Source organism: Larimichthys crocea, chromosome I (genome assembly GCF_000972845.2).
Source record: "Larimichthys crocea isolate SSNF chromosome I, L_crocea_2.0, whole genome shotgun sequence".
Lineage (NCBI taxonomy): Eukaryota > Metazoa > Chordata > Actinopteri > Sciaenidae > Larimichthys > Larimichthys crocea.
In genome coordinates, this window is record NC_040011.1 from 15180211 (window position 1) to 15208138 (window position 27928).

The 27928-nt window shown below is 38.3% G+C and overlaps 2 protein-coding genes across 6 annotated transcripts; one reads left to right on the plus strand and one right to left on the minus strand.

Annotated features, from left to right (window-relative positions):
- On the plus strand, window positions 1–21283 carry mitfa (melanocyte inducing transcription factor a). Of its 3 annotated transcripts, XM_027283060.1 has the most exons (10): window positions 1–33; window positions 3487–3724; window positions 16230–16442; window positions 16540–16635; window positions 16793–16901; window positions 17236–17319; window positions 17700–17756; window positions 18031–18106; window positions 18275–18422; window positions 19600–21283. In XM_027283060.1, exons 1-10 carry the CDS (start codon window positions 20–22, stop codon window positions 20002–20004), a joined length of 1440 nt encoding a protein of 479 aa, XP_027138861.1. In that variant the 5' UTR covers window positions 1–19; the 3' UTR covers window positions 20005–21283. The 3 variants fall into 3 exon arrangements, with proteins under 3 accessions (XP_027138861.1, XP_019122794.1, XP_027138927.1); XM_019267249.2 differs by lacking the exons at window positions 1–33; window positions 3487–3724 and adding an exon at window positions 15117–15339; XM_027283126.1 differs by lacking the exons at window positions 1–33; window positions 3487–3724; window positions 17236–17319 and adding an exon at window positions 15117–15339.
- On the minus strand, window positions 16378–27482 carry eevs (2-epi-5-epi-valiolone synthase). 3 transcript variants are annotated; one of them, XR_003463013.1, is made up of 9 exons: window positions 27301–27482; window positions 24306–24939; window positions 23736–23975; window positions 23324–23576; window positions 21716–22223; window positions 19794–19850; window positions 17628–17720; window positions 16762–16869; window positions 16378–16429 (listed from the first exon to the last, which is right to left on the minus strand). XR_003463013.1 is itself a non-coding variant. In XM_010734956.3 (5 exons), exons 1-5 carry the CDS (start codon window positions 27438–27440, stop codon window positions 22126–22128), a joined length of 1365 nt encoding a protein of 454 aa, XP_010733258.1. In that variant the 5' UTR covers window positions 27441–27482; the 3' UTR covers window positions 21530–22125. The 3 variants fall into 3 exon arrangements, 1 of the variants encoding a protein (XP_010733258.1); XR_002042471.2 differs by lacking the exons at window positions 16378–16429; window positions 16762–16869; window positions 17628–17720 and having other exon boundaries at window positions 19752–19850; XM_010734956.3 differs by lacking the exons at window positions 16378–16429; window positions 16762–16869; window positions 17628–17720; window positions 19794–19850 and having other exon boundaries at window positions 21530–22223.
- Window positions 27483–27928: the final 446 nt, after the last annotated feature.

Genomic DNA, 27928 nt, shown 5'->3' on the forward strand with positions numbered 1-27928 from the left:
CATTGATTCGCTGACTAACATGAAAATCAAAAGGTAAGAAACCTCCTTTTATCCTCTGAAAATTCATTTCCACGTGTGGATTCATGCATCTCACTTCAATGTAAAGGTCAAACATGCTCTCTGCGTCTTCATACTAACGCTGATAATATTTATGAGTGACTGATTAGTGTGTTATGCTTGAGCATGTCACATTTCCACATCCTAACAATTGGCAATTGAGCTACACATGCGTGCTAATCACTTCAGTGGTTAAATGCTGGCTGTAGAGAATTGACTTTCTCAACAGATTTTGCTGGAGTCACATTTATTTACTCATTAGAGCTGTGTTTGAACACGGATATGGCATGATTGACATTTTCAGTGCACCAAGTTGTTTGGTCAGCAAAAGGTCAATAGATGTAACAAATCCGTGTTTTGCCTGTTCAGCGATTTTGCGTGAACAGTAAACAGCCAACAGTATTCTGCTGAATCATGTGTAAGTGTAGCCATTAGTTATCCCCTAAATATTTGTTGGGCTGAATTTGATATTTTAGTTTTGAGAGTGACTAACACAGTGTTTCCTAATACAGGGAGAAACAAGTTATGCATATGCATGGAAGTCATCGTGCTATTCATTGTTACTCATCGTTTCTTCCTTTATTTTTTGCACTGAGACAAGAGTGTGTTTGCTTTCTATGAATATTACGAATGAAAATTATAATAATTATAATAATTACACTGGCTCTAGATGGGCTGTTTCATGTTTTTTTGTACAGTATGTTTGAGGGGGGGGGGTCATGCATCTCAAATTTAAAGTTTAAAATTGGTCGTGGCCGTGTCACAGATCATGAGTGTGACCAGTGCCGGGATGTCAGCTGGACATACTTGATGAAGTGTGACACTTGATGCAGAGACCCAATGGCCCAACAAACTCTTGCAGCATATTTTATTTTGTGCCAAAATATATTTTCTCTGGGGCGGTGTTTAGCTCAGTTGGTAGAGCAGCCACCCCATGTGCAAAGGCTCAGTCCTTGCTGTGGAAGCCCAGGGTTCAAATTCGACCTGTGGCTCTTTCTTGCATGTCATTCCCTGTCTCTCTCTCCCCACACTCTTCAGCTGTCTCTGTCAAAATAAAGCTTGAAAAGGACAAAAAACTAATCTTTAAAAAAATATATATAAATATATTTTCTCTTAAATGTTAGCCTTGTCTCTAATGTTGTATTAGTGCATGATAAGTTTGTACACACAATGCAATAGCACACTGTTTTTATGCAATGCAAATTGTAAAAACAAAACCGAATGATCAGCAGCATAAATGAACCCTACAATATCGACAACAGACACAGAGGAGGAATGAGGCACTATTCATCCTATTAAGTCACTGTAGCCTAGAGACTTCAAGCCCCACAAGCTTAGATTTGGATAGACTGATCACCTTGGTGAGTCATGACTGACCGTAGTTTCATGAGAATTGCGCATGAACCTGATTTTTAATTATAATTTAATTTAAAAAGATGACATGCTTCAGAAGTCCACTTCATAAAATGAGGCATTTGGGGTCTCAACTGTAAAACATGGTTCAATACTAACAGGAAGTTCTCTGAGGTTTAAATAAATGTAAAAAATGTATAATGTATTGCATCACTGTAACTGTATGTAAATGCCTTTTTGCAACAAATTGTATATGTATGTGTATAACAGTGTACTTATACTGTACTTCCTTCTAACAGTTGGTTGTATGGTTATTTCTGTATTTTGTTACCTTCATCAGAGTGCAAGCTTAGTTTGTCACCACTTCATTGTTTTTCTGCATACTGCGCTTAAAGTATTTGTGACATTTACAACCTTAAACATTGAGGAAGCAAAGCCCCAATCATTGAAACACAAGGCTTACACTACACTGTACACTTTTCCTGTACACAAATATGAGTCAGTCAATAGTGAATTCATCAGTATTTTTTTTTTTTTTTTTGAGGAAAAGGAATCTCCTGGCACAAATTAAAGAATAAATATGCATGAACAGTCAGGGTCAATAGTTAGAGCTCCGGGACAAACAATGAATATTACAGAACTACTCAGATCACTCTGATGCAATAAATCACACGTTTGGCTCAGGGTCTTGCATTGCGTAGGACTGACGTAGGTTAAGACACTAGTCATGAACAAAGGCGAAAGAACCTTCGCCATATTTCTGTGGATAGTTTCTAGATTCTTGGGTAATAAAAACAAACAAAAAAACCCATTGACTTCCTGCACTAGTCCTGAAGCGTTGCCATTGGTGATGTTAAAGCGATAGCTGCAGACTAGGGATAGATTTGACATGCCAGTCTAATTAGTGCGATTACCACACAGCTGCACAGGCTGAGAGGATTTGAAGTGGTTTTATCAAAAGGATCATTTTCCCAGGGAATGCCTCATCCTGACAGCGTGTGCACTGCCAGATCCATTTCAGTTTGGGATGTGCGAGCGCTGTCTGCTCAAATGTGCTGCACACTTGAAAGGATGAACTCAAAGAGTGGACAGGGGGAGAGCAGTGGAAGCACAGCACTGTGTTCTTGCTCACTGTATTATTGCACATGAGTAAAGCTGTGAGGTAATTAGACCGCGTACAGGTACTGCCTCAAAGCTCACAACAAACCAGTTTTTGGAAGGCTGTTGGCACAGAATCACACCCGCCCCCAAACTCTCAGCTGGCATGAATATGGAAGCTAAATCAAATTTAGTCCCAATAATCTTACCAAACAAAGAGATTTGGTCATTTTGGGGCTAATTAACAGAATTGGTGATGTAATGCATCAGTACAGCTAGGAATTTGCAATCATAGGTGACTTCTTAGACCCCAGAGAGTTGCATGGACATGACAAACACATTTTTGTGGCTGCTGATGTGGTCCTGCATGATGTCCACTACGTATATTATCATTGTCATTATTGCTACCATATATCTATTAAAGTTTATAGTTAGTTTATGATTTGCTGCTGCTGTGCATCTGTGTCTCTCTATCTCTATCACAGGTTCCACTGCTACATTTTATCATTCATTGTGATTCATTGTCATTTTGTCACTGTAATTGTACAATATGTTTGTGTTGATTTGTTCTGTACACGTGACATCTATTGCACGTCTGTCCATCCTGGGAGAGGGATCCCTCCTCTGTGGCTCCTGAGGTTTCTTCCACCTTTTTTCCCTGTTAAAGGTTTTTTGTGTCAGTCGAACCGAGGGTCTAAGAACAGAGGGTGTCACTACCTGTACAGATTGTAAAGCCCCCATGTGTTTTGTGAATTTGGGCTATACAAATAAAATTTGATTTGAATTTTGTACGGCAATACTTAAAAAAATCTTTACATATTCAATCAGGTCACTTCAAATTGCTAAAATATATTCTGGCTCAGGATGGCTCAGAAAAATGCCACTCACTGCACATATACATACACCAGCATGTTATTCTGCCTGGTTTGTTTAACTACTCCCTCCTCTCTTTGCCCTTGGGTGGGCTGGGGTCTGCAGTGCTCCCCCGGACCCGGCCGGCCTCTCCAAGCGCCTCCGGAGTTCCCACCCTCTGCCCGTCGTGATGTCACAGGTCCAACTCAGAAAGCAGCCGGTGTTCGCCCATCACCAGGGCCAAGACAGCAGGGAGGACCAAGAGAGGAAGACCAAGAACCTTCTGCAGCACACCTCCACCCTTCATGTTCCGCCTCTCCGCAGTCGACCTGCTGTGAGCCAGCTGCCCATGGAAGTCCTCAAGGTAAGCCCACCAACACACTGACAAAGTTTTGCAGGGGAAGCGATGTTGGATTCTCATCGATTCCACGTATTCCAAACTGGTTTCCATTCCATTTCTTTAAATGACAAATTGAACACTTCCATGGACTTTGGCTTCAGAACATTCTTGCGTCTGTGTCAGCTCCTGAGACACTGTGTTAAGTCCATAGGGGGGATTAAGTCTTGACAGAATTCCTGTTTCCAGACATTTGGCATTCAACACATTTAATCCTATTTGCTCCACTACACTGACATATTTTCATTCATTTCATTCCTGGTATGACCAAATGGACCCTAAGAAATGTGAGAATATAAAAATTAGAGAGAAAGAACCCTGCACCCTGGGTCTAAAAACTTTTACATAAAATAATTGCAGTTCAAGGTTGCTTAAGATCAGGATCAGTTTTCACTCCCTCAGTAATTCTATGGTATGTACCAGATAAAATATCAAACTGTCAGACACTTGATACTGAGTTGTATGCATTGAGTTTTATTGATTATCTGTGCATTTGATATCATTAAGTCCAATATGTTCTGCTAGATAAGTGTGGCATTATTGTCATTGGGTGATCTACGATGGAGATATTCCCTTAAGATCATGAATGACATCAGTTCTCGACTTGTGACGTATCAGTGTGTTTATTGAAAGCAGAGCAACATAATCCTTTAGCACTGTACCATCAAATTAACTCGACATGGAAATCAAATCGGGCTACAGTGTTACTTAGCACGTGTCACTATTTTCACGTGGCTTTGTGTCAATGTGCAAACCAGAAAATATTCTTGATAGTTGTGTTTCTTTTTTCTAATTACATTTCAATCGTGTGTGAACGATTTTGATGGAAATATAATTGTTGTTTTCTCTTCTATCTGGGGAAGCTTTTTCTTCATACTGTAACATTTTCAGAGTCAAGAATCCAGACAACAATCCCAGTTTCCAAACGCTCTGACAGTTTGAACCTAACCTGTCTGTGGATTATCAAAGACCCCCCAAAAACCACGCAGGCGAGTCAAAATTAACTTAGAAGTACAAGGCAGGACTACTGGAGCATGAAGTGAAAACATAAAGCTCAGAGGAGGTTGTTCAAAAGAGACCCTTAATTAGCCAGGTTGCCTCTGACCCCTGTGAGAATGAAGTGAAAAACTGCTTCAGGGATCAAGACAAAGAGTTTTTATCACACACTGAACACGTAAGTCAGCAACAAATGCTCAGAATTAAGTTGGATCTCGAGCTCATTTAAGAAAAACATGAATAAACACGCATACTGTAAGATAATATTAATGAATCAAACATTAAACTCAGCAGCAAAAGTATGCCATACTACATGCATCTTGTGCCTATCAAAACAAAACGGTCATCTCTATTTCAAAGCAGTTTCTATCGATATTTGACAAAATGACAACATGCTCTCAAAGCACCATTTTCAGCTTTTTTCAGTGAGAAAGGACTTAAAGCTACCTGCTCAGCACCAAAGAATAGTCAGTTAACAATAGCTGCTGAACATAATGAATAAAGAGCCAGATTTTTCTCTCAAGGGACTAAAAACAGAGCAAAAAGCGAGAGTATTTGATTTAGTAATCTGCAAAGGTCTTGCAGATCAGCAATCGTGAATTATAACATCTGACCAAGATGCTGTCACTCTCCTGCTTCATTTTGTAAAGCTACAAAGATCCTTTTGACACATTTAGAAAAAACATGGAAATACAATGAACAATATTCTATCCACCCAAAGTGTGTGCGGAATTTACACTTTTGACCAGGTGAAATTCAAATGAGTTAAATAGAGAAACAAGGACTTGTTAAATTCTCTCAAAGAGGCAGTATGATTGAGAAATGTAACTAAAACAACATACAGTACTGAATGAAGATCTGTCACCATGGGGAGATCTTATTTATTGGTTTAGGTTAAGTTCTTACTTCATACAATGGGGCCTTATTTCTGCTTCCAGGAAAGTTTATTGTGTCTTTGGTTTATGTGTGCTGCATGTGTTCTTCTTGTACATACATCTGTGCTGTCTTTGATTTTATCGTACTGTTGCAGAACAATGACTGTAACAGAGCTTCACAAGTGGTAATGACGACTTTGATGACGATGGAGGGGGGGGGGGGGGGGGGGGGGGGGGGATCCACTCCTAAAGAGGCAAAAGCTGTGTCAGAAACATACTGGTTTAACACTGTTAATAAACAATGTTGTTTGAATTTCTTCATTTGAACAGGGACAATGTATAAAATACATTAACATTAAATTAAACAAGGAAAGATATTTTTAAAAATATACCATATCTTATCTATTTAAAGTAAGATATAGGAGCCTCTATTTACAGATTATGGCAGAAATGGAATATAATATTCATAACTATGTTTTCATTAGTGTATAATAACCTGAAAATAAGAATCATTATTAATCATTATTATATTTACAGCAGCCCAGAACAGACACACTAAAGGCTGGCTCTACAAAGAGCCTTTCACATGTTTCAGAAATTTTACAGCCACCACAGTTTCTTCTTCATTCAACTAAGGGGAGGGTGAGGCGATAGGGTTGCAATCAACAGCTCTGCCGCCGCTAAATCCTATGCACTGCTCCTTTAATTTCGCACTTCTGTATTTAGTACATGTAAGTAAGTACACACATGTATTAAAAGTGTTGTGAGCGGCATAGTGGTTAGCACTGTTGCTTCTTCTGTTTGGATGTTCTCCTCATGTTGTCGTGGGGAGACATGCAGTCAAGATTGGTAGGAAGGAGTGAGTGTGACTGGTTGTTGTTGTCAGCCCTGTGATGAACTGTCCAGGGTGCCTCTCACCCAATATCATCTGGGATTGGCCTATAAAACTGTTTTACTTGTTGTCATTTCCTTAAAAACAGATGTAAGAAACAGTAGTCTCCGACTATTAAAACTGGTATCAAAGACAGTTGTATATTATTTGATGGCCTAAAAGACATCCTGACTTTTAAAAATCATCAGATTTAACTCCACGTGCAGACCTCCATGGTTTACACTGACCTTTTCCTCAAACTCCAGGCAAATTGAGCTGAATAATGCTACATCTTTGTCCTGATTCTGAGGTCTCAAACTTACCCAAACCCAAGCTAAGAGAGCCTTTTGTTTATTAAAATCAGAGTATACCTAGAGCCCTGTTCTCAGTTTCAAGTAGCCAGTGGATTCGTCGAGATATGGTTTTGAAAAAGTAGGACATGTCTGCACAAGTCCACAATTTGTTTTCTTTGTGTAAAATGTGTTCCTTTCATTTTCTGTTGCTGCATTTCATCTGTGAAACATGGTTGCACAGGACTGTGTGACCTTTAACGTTGCTGCTCGTTGGGAACACAGTATTTGATTTAAACCTTTTAACTGTTTCACTCTGTTATGGCTTTAGCTTAGCTGATTGCATGTCCCCTCACCGAGCATGATAACGAGGCTCTGTGTGTTTAAATGAAGCTCCATTGTTGGTCACTTAAGCAAGTGCATGTCCCTAATCCCACAACACTTACACACACACACACATATACTGGACAATGTGTCTCATTCTTGGAAGAGGATGTTACGTTCTTGCTAATGTTACCATGTAGCCACAGGGTAAGGAGCAGAGAAGACCACTCTTTGTCCCAAGCTCCTCCTCTTGATGAAGTGGTCTGTCTCTGCTGTTGTTACTAAGGGCATTAAGCAAGAAGAGCAGAATATACTTCCTCGAGGCAATGTCGGAACTCAAAGTCCCTGTTATTATCACAGCCTCAGTGTCACGTGTTGTCAACCAGCTCATGGATCAGTATCTTAATTCCTCCTCACTTCACTATCGTCTCCCCTGCCTCACCCATTTTTTTAGGATTCACTGATAAAATGGAAGCAGTGGTTAAAGCTTGAATTGAATTCACCCCCGGGTCACTGCTACATCATCTGCCTCCACCCCAAATAAGCACATTCTGTAACACCAACCTTGCTGATAATGAAGAAGACAAAATGAGAGAACAGCTGGTGGTCACAGGACTGTCTTATCAGTCTCCCTTCACCTCCCGTAAGAATATCTGAATATTGACAACGACTGATTTGAAAAAGAACAAAACAAAGTTGAGTGCTGTCTGCGCATCAACCTTGAGTGAGAGTGCACAGTCATGGACTCGAGAGCAGGGTTAGATTTTAGGGGGGTGGGGGACAGAATTTTGAGCGTAACAGATGAGTTGAGCATGCAAGAGGAATTGTGCAACTACTTGAGCCAGCAATATGGATTCTCTGTAATAATCAAAGCTGCTCATGCTCACTTTTGACAGTATGAATTCCTTCAGTGCAAACTCAAACTGAGAGCAAACAGAGGTCTTCTGGATTTATTTATTTTTATATGTTGCTCTTCAGCTAAATTCCTCATGTTGAGCTGCATCTACAGACCACCTAAATAGAGTGCAAATAGGACTTTCTTTCTGATGTTATGGTGACTGACGTTCTGATAATCACCTCAGTGTTCAATCAAAGTGACTCACAAGAATGGTATATAAAAAGTGCATTTTTCATTAAGACAATGATAGTTCTAAATTACAAATGTGATTGGTGCCTTGCAGGTAAAGGTATCTGGTAAAAAAGAGAAGTTTAGAACTATGGCAGTCCTTCGTCTAACAATATTATTTTTTACTCCTGTGTTAGTAGCTCCTTAACTTTTATCCACTAAATCATGCAGTGTATTTGCCTAATTCTTGACTGAGAAAAGTCAAAAATAGACAGTTAGTTTCCTGCTGCCTTGATATTCTCCCTACAGGCTTTTTTTCAAGGCATCAGTTCTTCTGCAAATAGTCAACACTCCTATTCTCAGGCTTTTCCCCACAGGCTATTAAAACAGCATTCATCAAGTCACTCTTAAAAATTAATCTTGTAGACAACTCAACAATCAACATTTGCAGGCTCTTAATTATACTTCCCATTCTAACATGAATTATTTCAAAAGGATGACCCTCTTTGCCCTACACAATTGTTTTGATGTTTTCTATCAAGATTTTGACCACACCACAGCACTGAGACAGCACTTGTTAAGATCCTGAATGACATCCACTTAAAGACAGACAGTGGAAATGTTTCAGTCTTGGTATTATTAGATCTCAGAGCTGCATTTGACACAGTCGACCACAACATATTACTAGACAGACAGACTGGAAAATTGGGTGGAACTTTCTTGCACAGTACTAAACTGGTCTGAGTCCTATTTGAAGGACAGGGACTACTTTGTGTTGATTAGTGATTACATATTTGGGCTTTTAAAAGTGACGTGGAGTCCCCCAAAGCTCCATCATTGTGCCCTGTTTGTTCAAAATTGGTATGTTTCTACTAGCAAAGATTATGGAAAATAACAAAATATCTCACCATGATTATGGAGACAACACACAGATTAATATTACACTACATCGGATAACTATGGTCCCATACAAGCACTGGGTAAGAAGTGTGTATGTGAATATTTCCTTCAGATACACAAAGTCTTTGGACCCAAAGAAGAAAAGTAAAAGTTAGCGCTTACCTCTTCTCATGAACATTAAAGACCACAAACCAGGACAGAAATCATAGTCATGGACAATATATCCAGAATTAAAGGACTGTAGAATTTCTGTAGAATTTCGAAAATCATGCTATTGATAAGGTGCGACATGGAGGACATAATCCCCCAGAAAGAATGCCAAGCTTTGAAGCCAATTTAACATAGTAGCTAAACCATGTAAAGACAAACAATGGTGTCCATCACATGATGCACAGTGGCCCCAAGATACCTTTTGCCTTGGGCCTATCCTGTGAATTCAGAATCATAATTTGGTCCATTTAGTCAGTTGTCATGTTTCTCAGACATGGAGGTTGCTACTTGCCTCACACACAGATGTTATGACGTTGCTCATTTAGCTAGGCCCACAAGCTAACATGCAAGATTTAGATGATGGGTTCGCTAGTCATGTAAATTTCATTGGATACATTTATGTAGGCCAATACACCCCAGAGATGAAGCTGAGTGATCACAAATATTTTATACACAAAGAGAAAAAATAATTTCATTGTAAAAATACTTATAATTCTTGATATTTGTCATAAACTCTCACAAGAGACAACTCAACACAACATCACAAGAATACAACTAATAAACTGTATTTTTATTAGTTAGCACAGTATTCTTAAAATGCACATAACCATTAGAAGTTTCTAAGTAAGTTTCAGTTCATTTTTTTTTAAAGGTTTTCCATGAATGTCTGAAAATGAGGCAAAGCTGGCACAAATAAAACAGTAAAAAAAGCGGCTTAGCCCATCATTTGATTAAATGAAGCAAAAATAATATTTTGACAGCACGCCTTAATTATACAATAAAATTACTTAATAATCTAGTAATCAGTTGTAAATCTGGAGTAATTAATGCCACATAAATTGGATCCAAGATTGTGATGAAAAGTTTTGCTTTAATCTGTACACATACCAGGCCCCTGTGACCTCCAATCAACACTGAAACCCCATATTATTGAAAATAGCAAAACAAACGATCAAATGTTAAACAGAAATTTGATTGTTTTTTAAAAATGATATACCCATTTTGAATTTAATTTGAGCAGCTAAAAACAAGCAAGCAAGGAAAACATTTCCATTTCAAGATTAAGGCAAAGACTCTTATGTTCCCAGATGCTTACAGGGTTGTTAAAAGCCGAATGATAAACATTAACCTATCCCAACTTTTTTCAAATATGTTGCTGGCATCAAATTCAAAATGGGTACGTCATTTTCCAAAAAGCATCAAATTTCTCAGTTTTAACATTTCATAGGTTGTTTTGTGCTAATTTTAATTAAAGACGGGGTTTCAGTGTTTTATTTGTTTCATTTTATTTTATTTACATTTTACGCAGCTTTCTAACTTTTTTAGAAACAGGGTTGTAGTCAGTTTTCCTAAACTAATAGCTTCAATTAGTCACATGTTATGATGCTAATATCCTCAGTGACCCCCTGAAGACACCAAAAGGCTGGATGATTTGCAGAAAAATTATTTACAGTAGCTTTTGACAGGGGAAGTCCAGCTTCCAACAGCTACAATATGCTCTATCAAAGATGTGTCCTGTGTTTTTATGTGATGTGTGGTCTGTAGTGGAGTATCAGAAATGAGAGTTTATAGCATTTTTGTAGGGACAGGATATCATACTCTTGCTCTGTGGTGTAAAACACACACTGTGTTTGCTCTCCACAGATAAAAAATAATAATAATGGAAAAAGATGATCTGATCTCTGAACTCTTTACTGTGCCAGAGAGCATTTGTAATTGCTCTTAAAACAGATTTGCTTTGCTGCTAATGTAATAAAGCCGTAGCTTGCATAATTCATTGGCATGAAGTCTACATGAGCACATACGCTAAGCAAACCGTTTACATTGGACTATTTGCACCTACAGATTCTGATGAAAGCATAACTGATTATGTAATCACCAAACATACAGGTCTTACATGTAAGACAGTTGGTGAAGGGATGCTGGAGTTTGAAACAAATATGCATTGCCTGTATTTACCAGTTAATTATTTTATAGATAAATGGCAACCAGTCATATGATCATCCAGATCAGAACCAGAACCCTTGTATTGTCTGCCCTGTGAATCGTTGTCTGTATTTTTGCTATGAAAACTTTTCTATGAAAACTGGGAGGTCTATCATTGAGTCTATACAATTCATTCTGTGCTTGCAAAATAGTACTACTAACAGTAATTATCATTTAATATGTAAGTAATATATCATTCAGGGTAGTGATTCAGAACCAGGGGATACTGCCAAAATCACTGGATTGGTTACCTGGAATGGTTTTCCAACAACAATTGTACTGGATTGTGCTTTTCCTTTGCTCTGCTGTCCAGCTCATCCCAAACCTTCTCAGCTGGGTTTGGGTCAGTGGATTGCACAGGCCAGGACATCTGATGCTGTACTCCTTTACTCTACAATAGCCCTTACAGAGCCTGGCGATGTGTTTTGGGTCATGGTCATGTTGAAAAACAAGTCATAGTCCCACTAAGCTCGAACCACACGGGATGGCAACTCGTTGCAAGTACGCTTAAGTTTTGGTTGTCATCCGGGGATTAGATGTATCTGCTACTTGAACTCTGTGAAGGATTTATGTGGTCTCTAATCTGAGGTGCCGTTGATTTTTGATTTCTGAGACTGGTAAGTGTAATGAACTTCTCTTCTGCAGCAGGTCTTCTTTCCTGCGGCAGTGTATGATGTTTTTTGCAACTGCACTTGAAGACATTTTCTAAATTCTTAATATTTTCCAGACTGACTGACCTTCACATCTTCAAGTAATGATGGACTGTTGTTTCTCTTTGTTTAGTCGAGTGGTTCTTGCCATAATATGGATTACTACAGTAGTCAGATAGGGCTATTTACGGATGCCAACACAACCTCTGAAAAACACAACTGATAGTCTCAATTTCTTCTTAGTTTTGTTGTGTTCAGTTTTTATCTACTAGTAGAAAGTAATAAAAATAAAGAAAACTGGTACTGTACTGCACATGTATATCAACCACAGGGTTTTAGATGTGTAGTTCAAATCCCAAAGTCATGAATAACCATGAATGCACTATAAGATGCAGCACCATAAAATCAACGGCAATGACATCACTGGATGTAAGGATTTCATCATTGTCAAGATTAAGAGCACATGGCTTAGTCATTATAGGATAATATTTTGCCTCAAAATGAATCTCTCATTACTAGAAGTCTGATTTATTATTGGATAGATTATTTATTTAACATTCATTATCTATACATCCACTGTGTACTTGTACCTGCTTCTTACCCTTGTTGCTTTTGATGTGAGCTGAAAGCTTCTGGTAGTCAGTAGCTCTACTGTAACCATCTTAAAATTTAGCACACAGTAAATGTTTAGCATCCTCCTTTGACAAAATGCCCCCAAGTGTGGCTGGTTGCCAAGGAAGTAAGAAACCGAGTGGAACTGGTTGCAACATATGAATGGATCTGTTTCTTTTCAGAGGTCAAGGAGTGATGACTTTTTCTTGAAATGTTACTGCTCCTCAAGGCATAAAAGTCTAAAACATGGACCCATGTGCTCTCCTTGAGAAGGTAATAAACCCCTGTCTCACACAGACTATAAATAAAGTGAGAGCTTGGCTTGTTGTAGGGATAAATGAAATACATCCCTTGTTAATAGTTCTCTACCCAAAGGTTTGGCTGAAGGAAAAGGCCATGCTGTGGAGGGAAGACAAAGAAATGCTCTACTATGAGTTTACAAAGAATGCTTTCTCTGTTTTATCGTATAAGGCTCTGTCCAGCCAGCAGGCACATCCCCTGTGTTTGTGTTCACCTCTCCAGCTCCTAGTGAGTTTCCAATAATCCAGACAAAGATGTGATGTTCTGTGATCCAGCAGCATTACACGAGATGCGGCAGCAGACCTTTGAATTCATTATCTGCATGTCTGATAGTGCTCCTTCACACGTGAGGACCCTGAGAAGCTAAATTCGCTGATCTTCAATTCTGGAATTTTTTGGTTTACTCAACAGCAAGAATAAAAATTAAAATTAAAAAAATAAACTTTCAATGCAGTGCATTGACTTACTTTTGTGTGCTCTGCCTCATCATCAAAAGTGACATAAGGTTGAAATCATGTAAATAATGAATGGCTCAGTTTTTCTTTGAGCTAAACATTTATGTACCTTCAGTTAATTGCATTGGTAATTAACAGCATGGGGAAATTGTTAAAATAGAGCCCAAATTGAAAAAGAATGGTGTGACATTAATTTTTACGAGTATTAATTGTGGCCTAAAAAATGAAAAGCACAAAAGCATACTTAACCAATGTTGCTGTGAGACTCGCAACAAATAATTATAAACAAAATAAAGACTGAACACAAATGATAGGTGGTGATTTTAAATTGACAGTCAAAACAAATATACTGTGTATATTAACTGTATGGAGGTAGCATTTACTGTACGGACAATGTGTCTTTGGACAGAAGGTCTTTTGAGACACAATTCTTCCAATTGCAGATTGCCAACAGCGTGCCTTTGACCAAGACATTGAACCATGGTGTATGATGACTCATTTCACTGACATTTAGAATTTCTCAAGGATCTGTACTAACCAGAGTTGGATTTTAGATGAACTTAAAACATGTGGTGATTAGTCTCTTTGTCAGCATTGATGTTGATTGTGCTCATGTCTTTATACATGATTTATCATCGTTTCTGCATGTTAGGGACTAGAAGGTGCTGTTCCACACAGTTCTCTCATGTTCTGCTATCTTTGCAGAATGCCATTGAACTCCTCTTTACATTTTACCATTCAACTTCAGTGATTACTTACACACTTATAATTAAAGTATCGCACTGTAGTAAAGTTATGCTCTCTTTTTGGATAAAGTTTACTTTTTTTATGATTGACTACAGGCTTTTTTTTTATTAATTGTGCATCTTACAGTGTTTTGAAGGGAACTGAATATTTTCTTATTTTTATTTATTTATTTATTTTTTAAAGATATTTCTTTGGCCTTTTTAAAGCTTTATTTGACAGAGACAGCTGAAGAATGACAGGAATGTGGGGAGAGAGAGATGGGGAATGACATGCAGTAAAGGGCCACAGGTTGTATTTGAAACCTGGGCAAGTACTGAGCCTTTGTACTGTACATGGGCCGGATGCTCTACCAACTGACCTAACCAACACCGGAACCGAATAATCTGACATAATCTAACCCTGTTTCCAACAGTGCAACAGTTCCACTATGCACCTCAGCCCACAAAAATGTTTTAAAAGTTAATCACCACACCCTCTGGGCCCCTTGCAGTGCAAAATTGACTATGCTTGGCGCCATGATCAACTGATTAACAAAAATAAATCCCATAAAAAGCCAATAAAAAAACACACACACACTTCCTTTCTAGTCCTCTCTTTTAATATTTTTTATCGACACAGGCTCGAGAAGAGAATATCTGGATTTTAAAAATCATTATGTTTTATCGACTCCTTAAGGCCGAAGAAATCTTTACAAAATCAACCCTAAATCAACCTGCTGGCCTTCTTTACCCTGCAAATGTGACTGCATAATAACTGACAGTTAAATCAAATTAACCTCTGAAAATCCCAAAAATGGGTCGGACTGATAAACACACCATACATTTGGGTTTTCATATGGCTAGTTTGTAGAGAAACAGTGGTGTCAATTGTGTTCTTGGTGCTCAGAACAAATAATGTTTTATACTAGATGAGCAGAACTAAAGATTAAACGTTAGTTGGCCTTAAGCAAGCTACAGTTCGCAGACTACTGGCCAGCCAGCAAAATGACTCCTTTGTTAACTAGAGGCTGTGACGTCAAATGAGCTCTATAAAGACATAAATTCATAGTTAAGCTGGAACAACACAGCAGAAGGAGGATGTGTCTCAGTGTCCTCCTCTGTTTCTTAACTTGCACGACTCATAAGCTTTAAGTCCTGGACAAATTAAGAAGGCCTAGTGACTGCTCGAAGATTTGGACATGCTAGCTTGCTGTCCACAGTGTAGACTAACAAGATAAAGGGATTATATACTGTACGTAGATCAATCAATCAATTTCTACTCAATTAACATGTTGGAGATGCTTGAATACAGCCACTATCAGGTGAGATAATTTTTTTGTCTTTAATATTATCCCAAAAAAGGGGGCCGAAATAGTTTGAAGATGGGGCAAATGTTTAATTTCTTTCTTGTGGTTGAAAAAGTTTTTAGTTTGACGAGATGTATTGTTAAAGACCGTGTCATTATCCCTCCTAGACTGTGATCTATGCTTGCAAAACACAGGTCAGAACTGTTGATGCTATGGGAACTAAGCACTAATGGAGAAAATGTAATGGATGCAAAATTGTTTTTATATTGCTGCATGGGTTGTTAAGGTGCTGCATCAATTTAAACTTATCATAGTTTACACATAGTGACACAATGGCACTGCTTTGTTTTATGTGGACAGATTTTGTCTTGGGTAAATAAAATGTGCCACCAGCGTGCATGAAGCTGTCAAAATCATCTGCACTGCATGTTTGAGATCAGTGCTTCATCTCTAAAGTCATTTCAGTACTTGAATTGTAATGTAAGAGCGCATTTCTTCAGCTGAACATATATAAATGTTTCAAAGCAGGTTTAGAAAATGTCCATTCATCGACATTATACAATAAATATTAGGAATTTCCCTGTGACACAGCTATACAACTTGTTTCCTTTTAGTTACCTTGTGAATATGCCTCACAATTTGGATTTAAAATAGAAGCCTGAAACCTGAAACTCCATGTCACCAGAGTTATAGGTCATTTTAATAAAAGCAATATTTAAAATGTGTTTAAAACCATAACCCATTTCTAAAAATGGTTAGCCCTCCTGATGATTTTTATTTGTCATGAATTTTCATTGTTCTCGAACACCAATCCTTCTAATCAACAAGAGAAACAATGTAGGCTAAACTTGGTAAAAGGTTGCTCCAAAATTCCAGGTTGTAATGTTTCCGTCTTGCTCATATAGGTGCAGTCCCACCTGGAGAATCCCACCAAGTACCACATCCAGCAGGCCCAGAGGCAGCAGGTGAGGCAGTATCTCTCCACCACCCTGGGTGGTAAAAGCGGCAGCCAGTGCTCCAGTCAGCCCCCCGAGCACGGCATGCCGCCTGGGCCTGGCAGCAGCGCCCCCAACAGTCCCATGGCCCTACTCACCCTCAGTTCCAACTGTGAGAAAGAGGTACACCTGCTTGTTACTAAACAGTTTTAACTTCTTTACGTTAAGATAGAGTGATAAACCGTGATTATTGAATCAAATATTGTTTTGTGCTATGCAGATGGATGATGTCATTGATGACATTATAAGTTTGGAGTCAAGTTACAATGACGATGTTCTTGGACTTATGGACCCTGGACTCCAAATGAACAACCCGGTAACTTTTCAAGATGTCCACTCCTTTAAATAAAACTATTTAATGTAACTGTAAAGAGATGCATTTGCAGTTTATAGAGATTTATTACTATTGATACATGTGTCTTTGAATTGTTTCCAGGCTTACATTGTAATGACATTTCCTTAATACTGTGTAGCTCCCTGTGTCTGGCAACCTTCTCGATGTGTACGGCAACCAAGGACTTCCACTCCCCGGCCTCGGTATCAGCAGCTCCTGTCCACCAAACATTAAGAGAGAATACACAGGTAAAACACACAAAGAAACTTCATTCACAAATTATTATTACTGTGTTTTTACTGTTTATTTACTGAATGGGTTTAGTTTAATGAGGACTGGACAATGTGATTGACGTAACTTCAAACTGTCAAATTATTTAAATGTCAATTTAGTACACTCTTCTCTTAGCCTGTGTGCAAGTATACTGTAAATAAAATTGTTTATGACTAGATCAAGGAGAAAATTCACTCCATTTGAATGTAGGAGGAGAGAGCATGACCATAGGCCACTGTCAATATTGTGTGCAATTTGGAAATGCACAAGATACTATTAAGTCAATCATTTGCCAAATAATTACTCCAGCTCCTGGCATGAAGCAAGTACTGGACAAGCCTGGATCCTGTGGCCAGTATGAAAGCTATCAAAGGCCAGAGGGCTTTCCAGTAGGTAAGCAAAGCGAAATGAAGAAAGTGTTTTGTGTAGTGTAAAAACTGTTTTCAATCTGATTTCCAGAAGCTGTTTATAAAGTATTTTGTGTCTGACTAAATCGCACACAATATAAACAGTAATCATAGAAATTGAGATGCTAGTTGACATCATTTTTTGCTTTATTTCCTGTGAATGATTTCTGATTGGCTGTGATTATCCAGCATAACACGGTAAATTAGCAGATTTCAAATTTGCCAGTGCACTGATATGCTGTACAGCATGTGAAATACTAGCGTGTGGCACAATTTATTTTATCGACATAGTACCTGATTAGCCATTTAATTCGATTATGATGCTTCCTCAAAGTACTGACATTCACATTTCTGTTTGCTTCACAGAGGCTGAAGTCCGTGCTCTCGCTAAAGAGAGACAGAAGAAAGACAACCACAACTTAAGTGAGTCAGTCAAAATAGGCTTTTAGTTTCCAATGTAGTTCAACAAATGTCAGCTTACAGTCTGAGAGAGACCAGATAACAGCCTCGAATTACTGAGGTAACCATGAAAATATAGATGTTATTTGTCACTGTATGAAATGCATTTATTTGTTAATTTCACACTTTTTTACTTTTTACATGTTTAAAACATGCATTTTATCTCCTGCATTTAAACCTGCAAAGTAATTTAGCAGGCTCATGTTCTTACTGTATATTCTATTTGATTCATTTTTAGTTGAACGAAGACGGAGATTCAACATCAACGATCGCATCAAGGAGCTGGGAACTTTAATACCCAAGTCAAATGATCCGTAAGTGTTTTTTTGTTTTGGTTCTCATTGTCTTCTCTTCACACGCCCATGTTTCCTTAAAGTTTGATGGCCTAATTTGCTCAATGGTTGCCGTGAGGAATGTTATGCTGTTCTGGTCAGCTGGTCAGCTGACACTGACTGTAGACCTTTGTCTCCTGTATACCCCAGAGACATGCGCTGGAATAAGGGAACCATTCTGAAAGCCTCGGTGGACTACATCAGGAGGCTACAGCGGGAGCAGCAGAGAGCCAAGGAGCTTGAGTGCAGACAAAGAAAGCTAGAGCACGCAAACCGCCATCTGATGCTTCGTATACAGGTAGGTCATTCGACTTTGGTGGAACACATTCCCCAACAGGACACAGTTATTTACTGATACAGTGAATTAATTATTCCTCTGTTCATCTACCAGAGGCTAAAGTTAGCAGTTACAGTGACAGTTGTATGGGCTATCATAAGTACAGATGTGTGTTACTTGAAATACCTCAACATTAATGGATGGATTGCTATTAAATTCTCTGATTCGTGTACCCCAGAAGATGAATTCTAATAACTTTGCTGACCCTCGGATTTATCCCAAAGCGTTCTCATTCCAGGCCTTCAAATACACTTTGTCACGCCCCATTTGACATTTCATGCAGACGCGCACAGCGCCTCTTAGCATCTGTTTCAGACGTACTGGCCTGACCAAAGCCTTTCTAACATGTGGTTAATATTCTGAACAGGTCAGTTGCGTTACGTAAATCATGTGATGCATAAGACTCAATGATTTTGGTTTCATATAGGACACAAACCCTAGTCTGCTGTGGTCTGTGTTTGTTTGAGCCATCCATCGTCTCTACATCCAAATGTGGACTTTCTCAAGCTTTACACATGATGTAGACCAGGCTTACACGGAAACCTGGTGCGTCCATTGTAATCTCTATAAACAGATATCTGTACGAATGCAGGATCTGTAGCCAAGAGACCAACATTTCAGCACCAGTCACTAGTCACGTATGAGTGGGCTTTAGTTGCAACAGTCTGTATGGAAAGCAAAAGATCATCCTCATGTATCAAGTTGCTAATTGGACTGCAGAGGAAGTCTTGGCCTGGATATCCATTAACAGTTTTCCAGATATCCGCTGCCTTCACCCGAGAAACCAAGAAACATTGTCGGTTGCCTCCAGAGGCTTAATTTTCAGCAAATGATAGCTGATGGGAGACTGCGTCTAGGTGTGTCTGTATGAGACACCAGGGTGAATGACACTTATCCTGTCGGGTGACCTCCAGACCTCTCAAATGAGCCATCAGTCTCAGCTTAGCATTGTGTTAAGTGCTAATTAGCAAATCTTAGCATGCTTAACTGTTAAACTAAGATGGTAAACATCAACATGTTAGCATTGTCACAGGGACACACACTAGCATGGCTGATAATCTTTCACAGAGCATTAATAACATTAAATCACAAATTTGTTGTCTACATGATGCCACTTTTTATTATTTATCATCTGTAGGAGTTGGAGATCCAGGCCCGTGCTCATGGTCTGACAGTGGTGTCCTCTCCATCTGTCTGCACATCGGATTTGATGGGCCGAAACATTAAACAGGAGCCCATCCTTGGCGACTGCACCTCAGATCTCTACCAGCATAACTCGACTCCTGACATGTCCCCTCCGACCACATTGGACCTCAACAATGGCACCATCACCTTTGACCAGATTCCTGCAGATTCTGGGGACCATGGCCCCTATGGAAACTCCAGGACCTGTAAAATGAAGGAATTGGTAAGAGATAACATCCTTTCACCAATTTCCCCAAGTGATCCCCTGCTGTCCTCGATGTCCCCAGAAGGCGCCAACAATGTCAGGAGCCTCCACAGTTCCTGCTCTAGTATGGAGGAGAAGGAGCAAGGCTGTTAGCATTGTCCAGTGCCATGAGCCATACTGACACTTTCAATCTGTAGCATCACAGTGAGGCACCTCACCTCAAAGTGACTCTATATTTTTGTTGTATTTTTGGTTCATTTAGCACTGAACTCGAGTGTTCATATGCTGTATGTTAATTTTGCTGAGACATTTCAGTTCTTGTTTGTACACAGTATTTTCATATTCTTCTCATGAACCACCAGACGTGTGTATACCAGGTAACTGAAAAATATGACTACAATCTGATGTCATTACAGAATGGTCAACCTAATGACGTTACAAGTTTTAGACTGTTTATTTTTGTAGCTAACATTTTTCATATTTGTCCCAGATGTACTCTGTGTTGAACTGTACTGCGATAACATGCAGTTGTAAAACTGTATTGGTAGGAAAGATTGGATTACTGAGTCATTCCAACTCCTGATGGTTCCATTATTCCAGGAAAATGCACAAAATATAAATTGGTATTTAAAAATTGAAGAATGAAGTGTTTCATATTATATTATTGCATATCAGTTCTCTTAATGTATTCTGAAGCAATAACAAATTAAACATGAACCAAACAAGAAATATTAGTATATTAAGTATGGTTATTTATATCATTTATCTATTTAGTTTAGTTTTACTTTTATCCACTGAGAGCTCATTTTGTTTGAGTATATGGAAATAATTCCGATGTTGTGAGGAACCTTTTCATGTATAACAGCCCCCAAACAGACATGACTACTATAATAATACTAATGTGTACTTCATCTACAAAGTAAGACACATAGAACGAAAATATTTCACAATACTAGGTGAAATTATCTTATATTCATAATGTACTGCAGTATTTTTTAAATTGTGGGGTAGGTTACAAAATGAAGAACAAAAAACAGAAGGAATGAAAAAAAAAGAAAAGAAAAAGAAAAAAAATTATCGACAGATGACAAAAGCACTAAAAACATAAAGCCTAGTCCACTGACCAAAAATAATTTTATTAGTCTTGACACAATAAATTATAATACTTTGTTTAAAATAAATGTTAATTAAAATGAATAAATAGTATGAAATAGGCTCACAGCAGTCTTTGCCTGAAATTTCTCTGTTGGCACTGATCAAATGATTCTTTCTCTTGCACTCAGAGCTGAGTAGACGTGTACTACAGGTTTTTTTTTTTTTTTTAATGTCTGTACAGAACTGGTTGTAACCAACCATGATATTTTTGTTCAGGTTTGTGGACTCATTGTAAAAATAAATAAATAACACTGATATATTGTATTGAGTGACTTTTGTTCCAAAAGAAAAAAGAAAAAAAAAGATTCAAATTTTTGTTTTGGGGTTATTTTGGTGAAAACTATGGTAGATCCATTTAGTCACACTTCACAAACACCACTTTTAAATACTGTAATATATATATATATATATATATATATATATACACATCCACATTTATTCAAGACAAAACATATCATGAAATTCAAATTTTCATAATCTCAAAAGACTCAGAATAAAACAAAACAAATGTGTTGTCTTTGTTTAAGCTTTATCCAACTTAGAATGTAACACAGACTTTAGTAATATGATCTAACCGTACAAACATAGTTAACATACAAGGGGAAAAAAAGCATTGTAGCAAAATGTTAACATATTTTTACTCAAAACATTATTAGTTATTTCATCAATATCAGGAATACAGTTTAAAAACTAAAATGTAAGGAGTTACCTGTAGTAAGTGTGGCAGGAGGTTTTACTTGTCACAGACAGAGTGCTGAACATAACCGCTATGAAACAATCCAGAAATAATTATTATCAGTAACTGACTTGTTACAATATTTGCTTGCACAATAATCAAAAACACAAAGGTGTTAAACTGTTTAAAAAATATAACTTTTCTTATTTTATCAGTCTTACAGCACTTTGAAATTCCTCTACCTGGAACTATCTGGAATTGTCACTATTTCAGGAGAACACTATAGCAGTGCTAACACAATTAGCCCACAGCTGTCAAATTCTTTAAACTAAAATTTCCCCCCAATAATATGAACAATGAAAAGCTGGAGTGCACTTCTCCACAAAATATAATCATCTTATCTTAAAAACAGGCGGAAGAGATGCAGCTGTCATATGGGCAGGTTAAGGGTCACAGTGGCCGTCAGTGGAGATGCTCAGCTCATTGCACCATTGTTCGTAAGCTCGATGCAGAATCTCACAGGACGTGTTATTAAAAATGTCTGCAATGAAAGATGAAAGAACAAAGAGAGTATGATTACACACAACTACACTGCACATGAATTATATAGCTCATACAACAAGAACAACAAAATAATTTGCTTGTCGTTGCAAAGCAGCAGTATTTTTTTTTTCATGTTTATAGAACTAAATGTATTCACAAAGTGAAGGATTACCATCATAGTTAAAGACAGGACGGGACCAAGTCTCCTGTTGTGGAAATCTTTGTACAACCTAGCCAAAGGACTGCCTGATCAGACCAGCATTTACACATTTATTTCAGTTTAGTTTCAGTTAGCTTCCACAGTGAATTTGCTCGTTTCAGTTTTAGTTTTTAGTTTAAGAGTTATCTTCACCTTTATTTTTATTTGAACATTTATCAGGGACATCATTTAAGTAGTTTAGAATATGTACAATACAAACCCAACACTTTGGGTTAACAGTCATGTCAGTCTCGACACACATATACAACACTGCCTATTCATGTTTGTGTGTTGACAAATTTGAACAAACTTATAGACTAAAGCTAAAGCCATTTAATGCCTATTTTTATTTTATTTTCAATAAATTTGTAAGTACACAATATCTTTTGTTAGTTTTTGTATTTTTCTTCAGTATAGTTTTTATTTTTGTTTCCATCCATCCATCCATCCATTTTTATAGCTGCCTATTCTTATCAGTGTCACAGCAGGCTGTAGCCAGTCCCAGCCAGCATTGAGCATGAGGCTGTGTACACCCTGGACAAGTCCAGTTCAGTTCAGCCAGTTCATGACAGGGCTGACACACAGAGACAAACAACCGTTCACACTCAGCCCTGCAGGCAATTTACAGTCGCCAGGTAACCTGCATGTCTTTGAACTGTTGGAAGAACATGCAAACTGCTCACAGAAAGGTAGCCAGGAATCCCAGCCAGGAATCAAACCAGGAACCCACTTGCTGTGAGGAGACCGTGTATTTTTGTTTCAGTTACCTAAAATATTTTTTCACACCTAGTTTGAGTCTTTAATTTACTCTATTTAGTTATCTATAATAAACATGCTGCTTGCTACTGAGCATATTTAAGCAGAACAGTACAGGTTGGTCTCATTCTAGTGATTCTTACCGGCTTGCCCGAGACCAACAGGCAGAGGCATTCTGACCAGGCCCCCAGAATGCTTCAGTCTGTCCTGCAGAGACCTCTGTATGAGCTCCATGGTACACTCCTCATGCCAGACAGGCAGCTCCAGGCCCACCATGCAGCTGATGATCCTTTGCTTTTCTTCTTCTGTCAACAGACCGCTCTCTTTGGACACGTAAACCATGTAAACCATATCAATGTTTACCGCCTCGCCATGCAGCAGAGATGGTAGAACTTTCTGAATGAAAAAGAGGAAAGTGAGATAATGTGAGGACGTCGCTATGGCTTATATACCCCATGGAAACTTGCATAGAGTCAAATGTATGTTACAATGTAATGTATATCAACAAAGCATTTGTATTATGTTTGGCTATATAAGCCATGATAGATCAGTTACCATCTCTAATGCTGGGCTGATGAGGTGGCCAAAGTCCACAAGTCTATTTAAATCATCCTCCCAAAGGTTTGGGGCAAGCTCCTCCAGCATGGTCGTGATGGCTATACGAGTTGTTTGTGATGCAGCCTGTAAGCGGTTGCACCCGTACACACTGTTGTCAGCCTGGAATTTAGTGTCCAACAGCATGCGGCCATGTTTCTCTAGAAGCTCAAAGAGGCCTCTGTGTTTCATTAAGGCCATCTGCAAAGAAAAAGAACTTGTTTTTTACAGTTCAAAACTACAAAAAGAAAAACATCCATAAAAATACATCACCTCTCAGAGTCCATATGCATAAGATGTTGCCACTTCTGTTACTATCAATGGAATCTGAAACTTCCCTTTGGTGACTATCTGGATTAGTTGCTGTAAATGGCATGTGTGAAACTACAGTGACTGACCCATGACTCATTTCAAGAATAGCTTGCCTTGTACTGTATACAAGGTTCACATTTATTGTGGTATAAGGTGTCATAAGCTGGTGATCATACTGGAAATCATTCTCCATATTCTACATCCAGGGATTTCAAGTACCTTTAACATCTCTGCCAGCCCGTTGGAGATGTGTCGTCGAGGAAGGGTTTGTATAAAGGACAGGTCGAGGAAGGCAGCGGTAGGTGGAATGTAGGCACCCAGCTTGTTCTTGCAGTTTGCAAAGTTAACCCCCGTCTTTGCGCCCACGCTGGCATCGACATAGGAGAGCAGTGTGGTCGGGACCCTGATGTAAGGGGTGCATCTTCTGTAGAGTGAGGCAGCCAGGCCCACTATGTCCAGGCACACCCCTCCACCAATGGCAATGATGGGCTCTGTACGGCGGTCGAGGCAGAAGTTGTTGACCTCTTCGAGGATCTTCAAGACCATTTCCATGGATTTGTTCTCCTCAGTTGTGGGTAGAGCCAAGAGCTTGTACAGGATATTGTTGGCCTCCAGATATTCAGTTATCTTGGGACCATAGATTTTGTATACCTCTTGGTCGACGACCACAAAGCGTTTGATTGGTTTGTTTGATTTTTTAAAATCCTCCAGCTGCTGCTGGTCTGTGATGTGGCCCAGTAGGAGTGTGTCGTTGACTGGGTCCAGCAAGTCCTGAGTCTCAGTTACCTTGTAAGTAAAGACGACGGGGCTGACCACTGTCCACGTGATGCCCTTTTCTGTGATGCTGTCATAGCTGCCACATAAAACACATGGAGAAACATTTATTAGAATGTTAAGTGAGTACAATGATTGCTGATGTTATTTTAAAGTGTTTTTTGGTGTGTTTTCTACTTCTGAATGCATTCTAATACAACAGCACTCAACATGCTAACTAACTATATCTGTGAAAAAAGTACATTTGGCATTAAACAACAGGACACAGGCACTAATCAAAACTCAAACCAATATATGTGGAGACAAATACTAGTATTGCATAAAAAATAAAGAATGCATTTCATAAACCTTGATGGCAAACTGCAGCCGAATCAAAATGTCCATTAGTATCACTGACCTAATCTCAAACTTGGCCAGACCTCATCAAGCTGTAAAGCTAAAAAAACAACAGCTGATATCAACGGGGCCCTTGTTTCTTCAGCATCCGTTTCTCAAATAGTCTCTCTGTTAGACAGAGGCATCTTCAGAGACTTAAGCAGCACACTTAGCTAGAACATCATGAATCTTTCAACCACCACCACCGCTACAAGATTAAATGTCAGTGCCTACGAAACTTATCCCTGTTTTGACTACAAGCAGAATAAACAAGTTATTATCAGTCCACTCTCTCTCTAAGAGAATAAACATGGAAAAACACCAAAAAAGTCCTCTCTAAATCTCACAAAATAAGCAGATTAACAATGATCAATGGTATTTCCAAACATTAAGGTCTGTATCATATAAATGAATCTGTGCTGTGGACCTAAACCATCTGGAAACAGTATCATCTAACCTAATCCATACACTATTTTTAACATAAATCTAGGCCATTTGTAGATCTTGATCTTCTTCTGCAGGTTTTCCAGAGACAAAATTTTTTTAATATTGGGTCTGATTCACAACAATACACACATGGTCATGTCAAAGTCCAAACTATTTCTCTCCCAGCTCCAATCTGTTTTACTGCAGTTAATGCTGCTCTTAAAGACTGTTGGCTTTGTCTACTACATTGGTACTACTTAATAGCCTTCTAAACAGTGAGAATCATAGTTAAAATATAAAAATATAATAATAATAATATAATATAATAATATCAACTATGCTACTAACCAGGTTAATTCCAACATGCCTCAGAAAAAAAAGCCGTACTTTTTTTTTTTTCTGAAGCCCTTTTTAAGGTTTATTCACTTTATTTAAAGGTCTGCCAATCAGGGGACAGAGATTGATGAAAATATCAGACTTAACAGAATTAGCTCTCAGTAATCATTACATCTTCTCTAGCTTTTCCAGGTAAAAGAAAAATACATTAAAGAAGTAATATAATAATAATAATAAACACATGACTATGCCTCTATGCCTCTATCTTATGCTAAATTTAAATCAGAATAGACCTCTATTCCAGAGAAACAACTATTCCTACACTCTTGTTTGATTAAGGTGTTATGGAAATATAACTATTTAGCTCAAATACTGTAAGCAAATGTTTAAAATGACCGACTGCACGTTCACCTCTTGCACTTCTGCAAACTATGTTGAGTGCCTCCTTAAGTTTGAGGACACGGTGGACCGTTAGGATGACACAGCATGTGACATTGACATTGGAGACCGCTGTTCTAATCTTATCTTCCACCAGCAGTCTACCTCAGTTTCCTTTCACCAGGAAAGAAACATTCTCTCACTCCAACCACAGTTTTGCCCCGTTTTTAACCAAAGCTGAACCCTAGTCTGACTGCTTCTTTGCCCTTTAGCTCACTCTGCAACATTTAAAGACTGAGATAGGACTGTAACTAAAAAAAAGAAAAGAAATGTCACTAGGAAAATTAATACTCACCGACAAATCATTAAGAACAAAAATATTGTAAAAAGACGATGAAGAAATGATTTTTCAATAATGCAAAATTATAATACCATACACTAGCCCCTCTTTTGATTTTATATTTGACCAATTAATGGAATGCAGATCTTCTGCACTACTAAAGAAACACATTTTAACCTAAACATTTACCTCAGTACCTGTCTTTACTCTGAAACAGATTGGATTTAAAATGACATTTCTCTCTCTCTCTCTCCCTCTCTCTCTCTCTCTGCAGTCATCAATCCAATCCAATATCAATCCAAACGTCATGCAATCCTGCACACAGGAAATGCTGCTGGCTTATTTTTTAAAGTAAAGTAAAATAAATACTAACTAAGGCATAAATCATAAGTGCTTGATGTTAGAGAAACCTCGTTTTGTAAATATCAGACTATGTTACCATCACTAATATGCATCAGCAAATATTTCAAAACTTAACTGAGATATACTAATATCACACAGGACTTGTATGTTATATGTTGCCACTTGTATAATAATATTTTTCTTGAACTGATTGTGAGTAGTGTTGTTAAATGTTATACTTACATCTTTGCAGCAGGTACACAGTCACATGTGTCCTTTTTAACCTTCTTCAGTTGTCGCTTCCATGTACCTTTAACCCGCACTAAGCTATACTCAGTTTTCTTATCTTTGCTATCACTGTCCTCCTGATTAACCTTTCCCATTCTTGCGGTGGTGGCTGTGAGTTAGAGATGTGAACAGAGCTAGTTACAGTGTGAATAATGAGAAGCCCACACCAGGAGTCTATAAATACAGTATAGTATTTAGAGGATGAGGCAAGGGAGGAGCGTTTTCCTTTCAGTGTACTTCACATGTCATTACATGTGTTATACACTCACATCATTTTTATGTAATACCTGTTCTCCTGAGTGAAAAATGCCACAGCATGTTGGTCGTTAAACAAAGATAAATGTGGTTATGGTTAAGAGAATGACATCATATTTGTCTTTATTTTGCAAATTAGATGACAAAGTTTCTTGTTAACTAACCAGGTTTTATTTACAGCAAATTTACAGCAAAAAGTGGATCGTTGAGGCCTTACAGACTTGTTGAATGCATCTCCATCCTTATGAAACATTTAAATATAGAAAGTGCAATATACAAACCCGATTCCAAACACATGTTTAGCCCGGAGGACAAGACAGTAATGATT

Excerpts from the sequence above, each read along its gene's own strand:
- mitfa (XM_027283060.1), top strand. Across the intron at positions 16,636-16,792 it reads GACTCCAAATGAACAACCCG|CTCCCTGTGTCTGGCAACCT; the intron begins GTAACTTTTCAA and ends AATACTGTGTAG. Across the intron at positions 18,423-19,599 it reads ATCTGATGCTTCGTATACAG|GAGTTGGAGATCCAGGCCCG; the intron begins GTAGGTCATTCG and ends TATCATCTGTAG.
- eevs (XM_010734956.3), bottom strand. The coding sequence starts at position 27,440 with ATGGGAAAGGTTAATCAGGAGGACAGTGATAGCAAAGATAAGAAAACT. Across the intron at positions 23,976-24,305 it reads GGCTGGCAGAGATGTTAAAG|ATGGCCTTAATGAAACACAG; the intron begins GTACTTGAAATC and ends TTTTCTTTGCAG. Across the intron at positions 22,224-23,323 it reads TGTTGGTCTCGGGCAAGCCG|ACATTTTTAATAACACGTCC; the intron begins GTAAGAATCACT and ends CTTTCATTGCAG.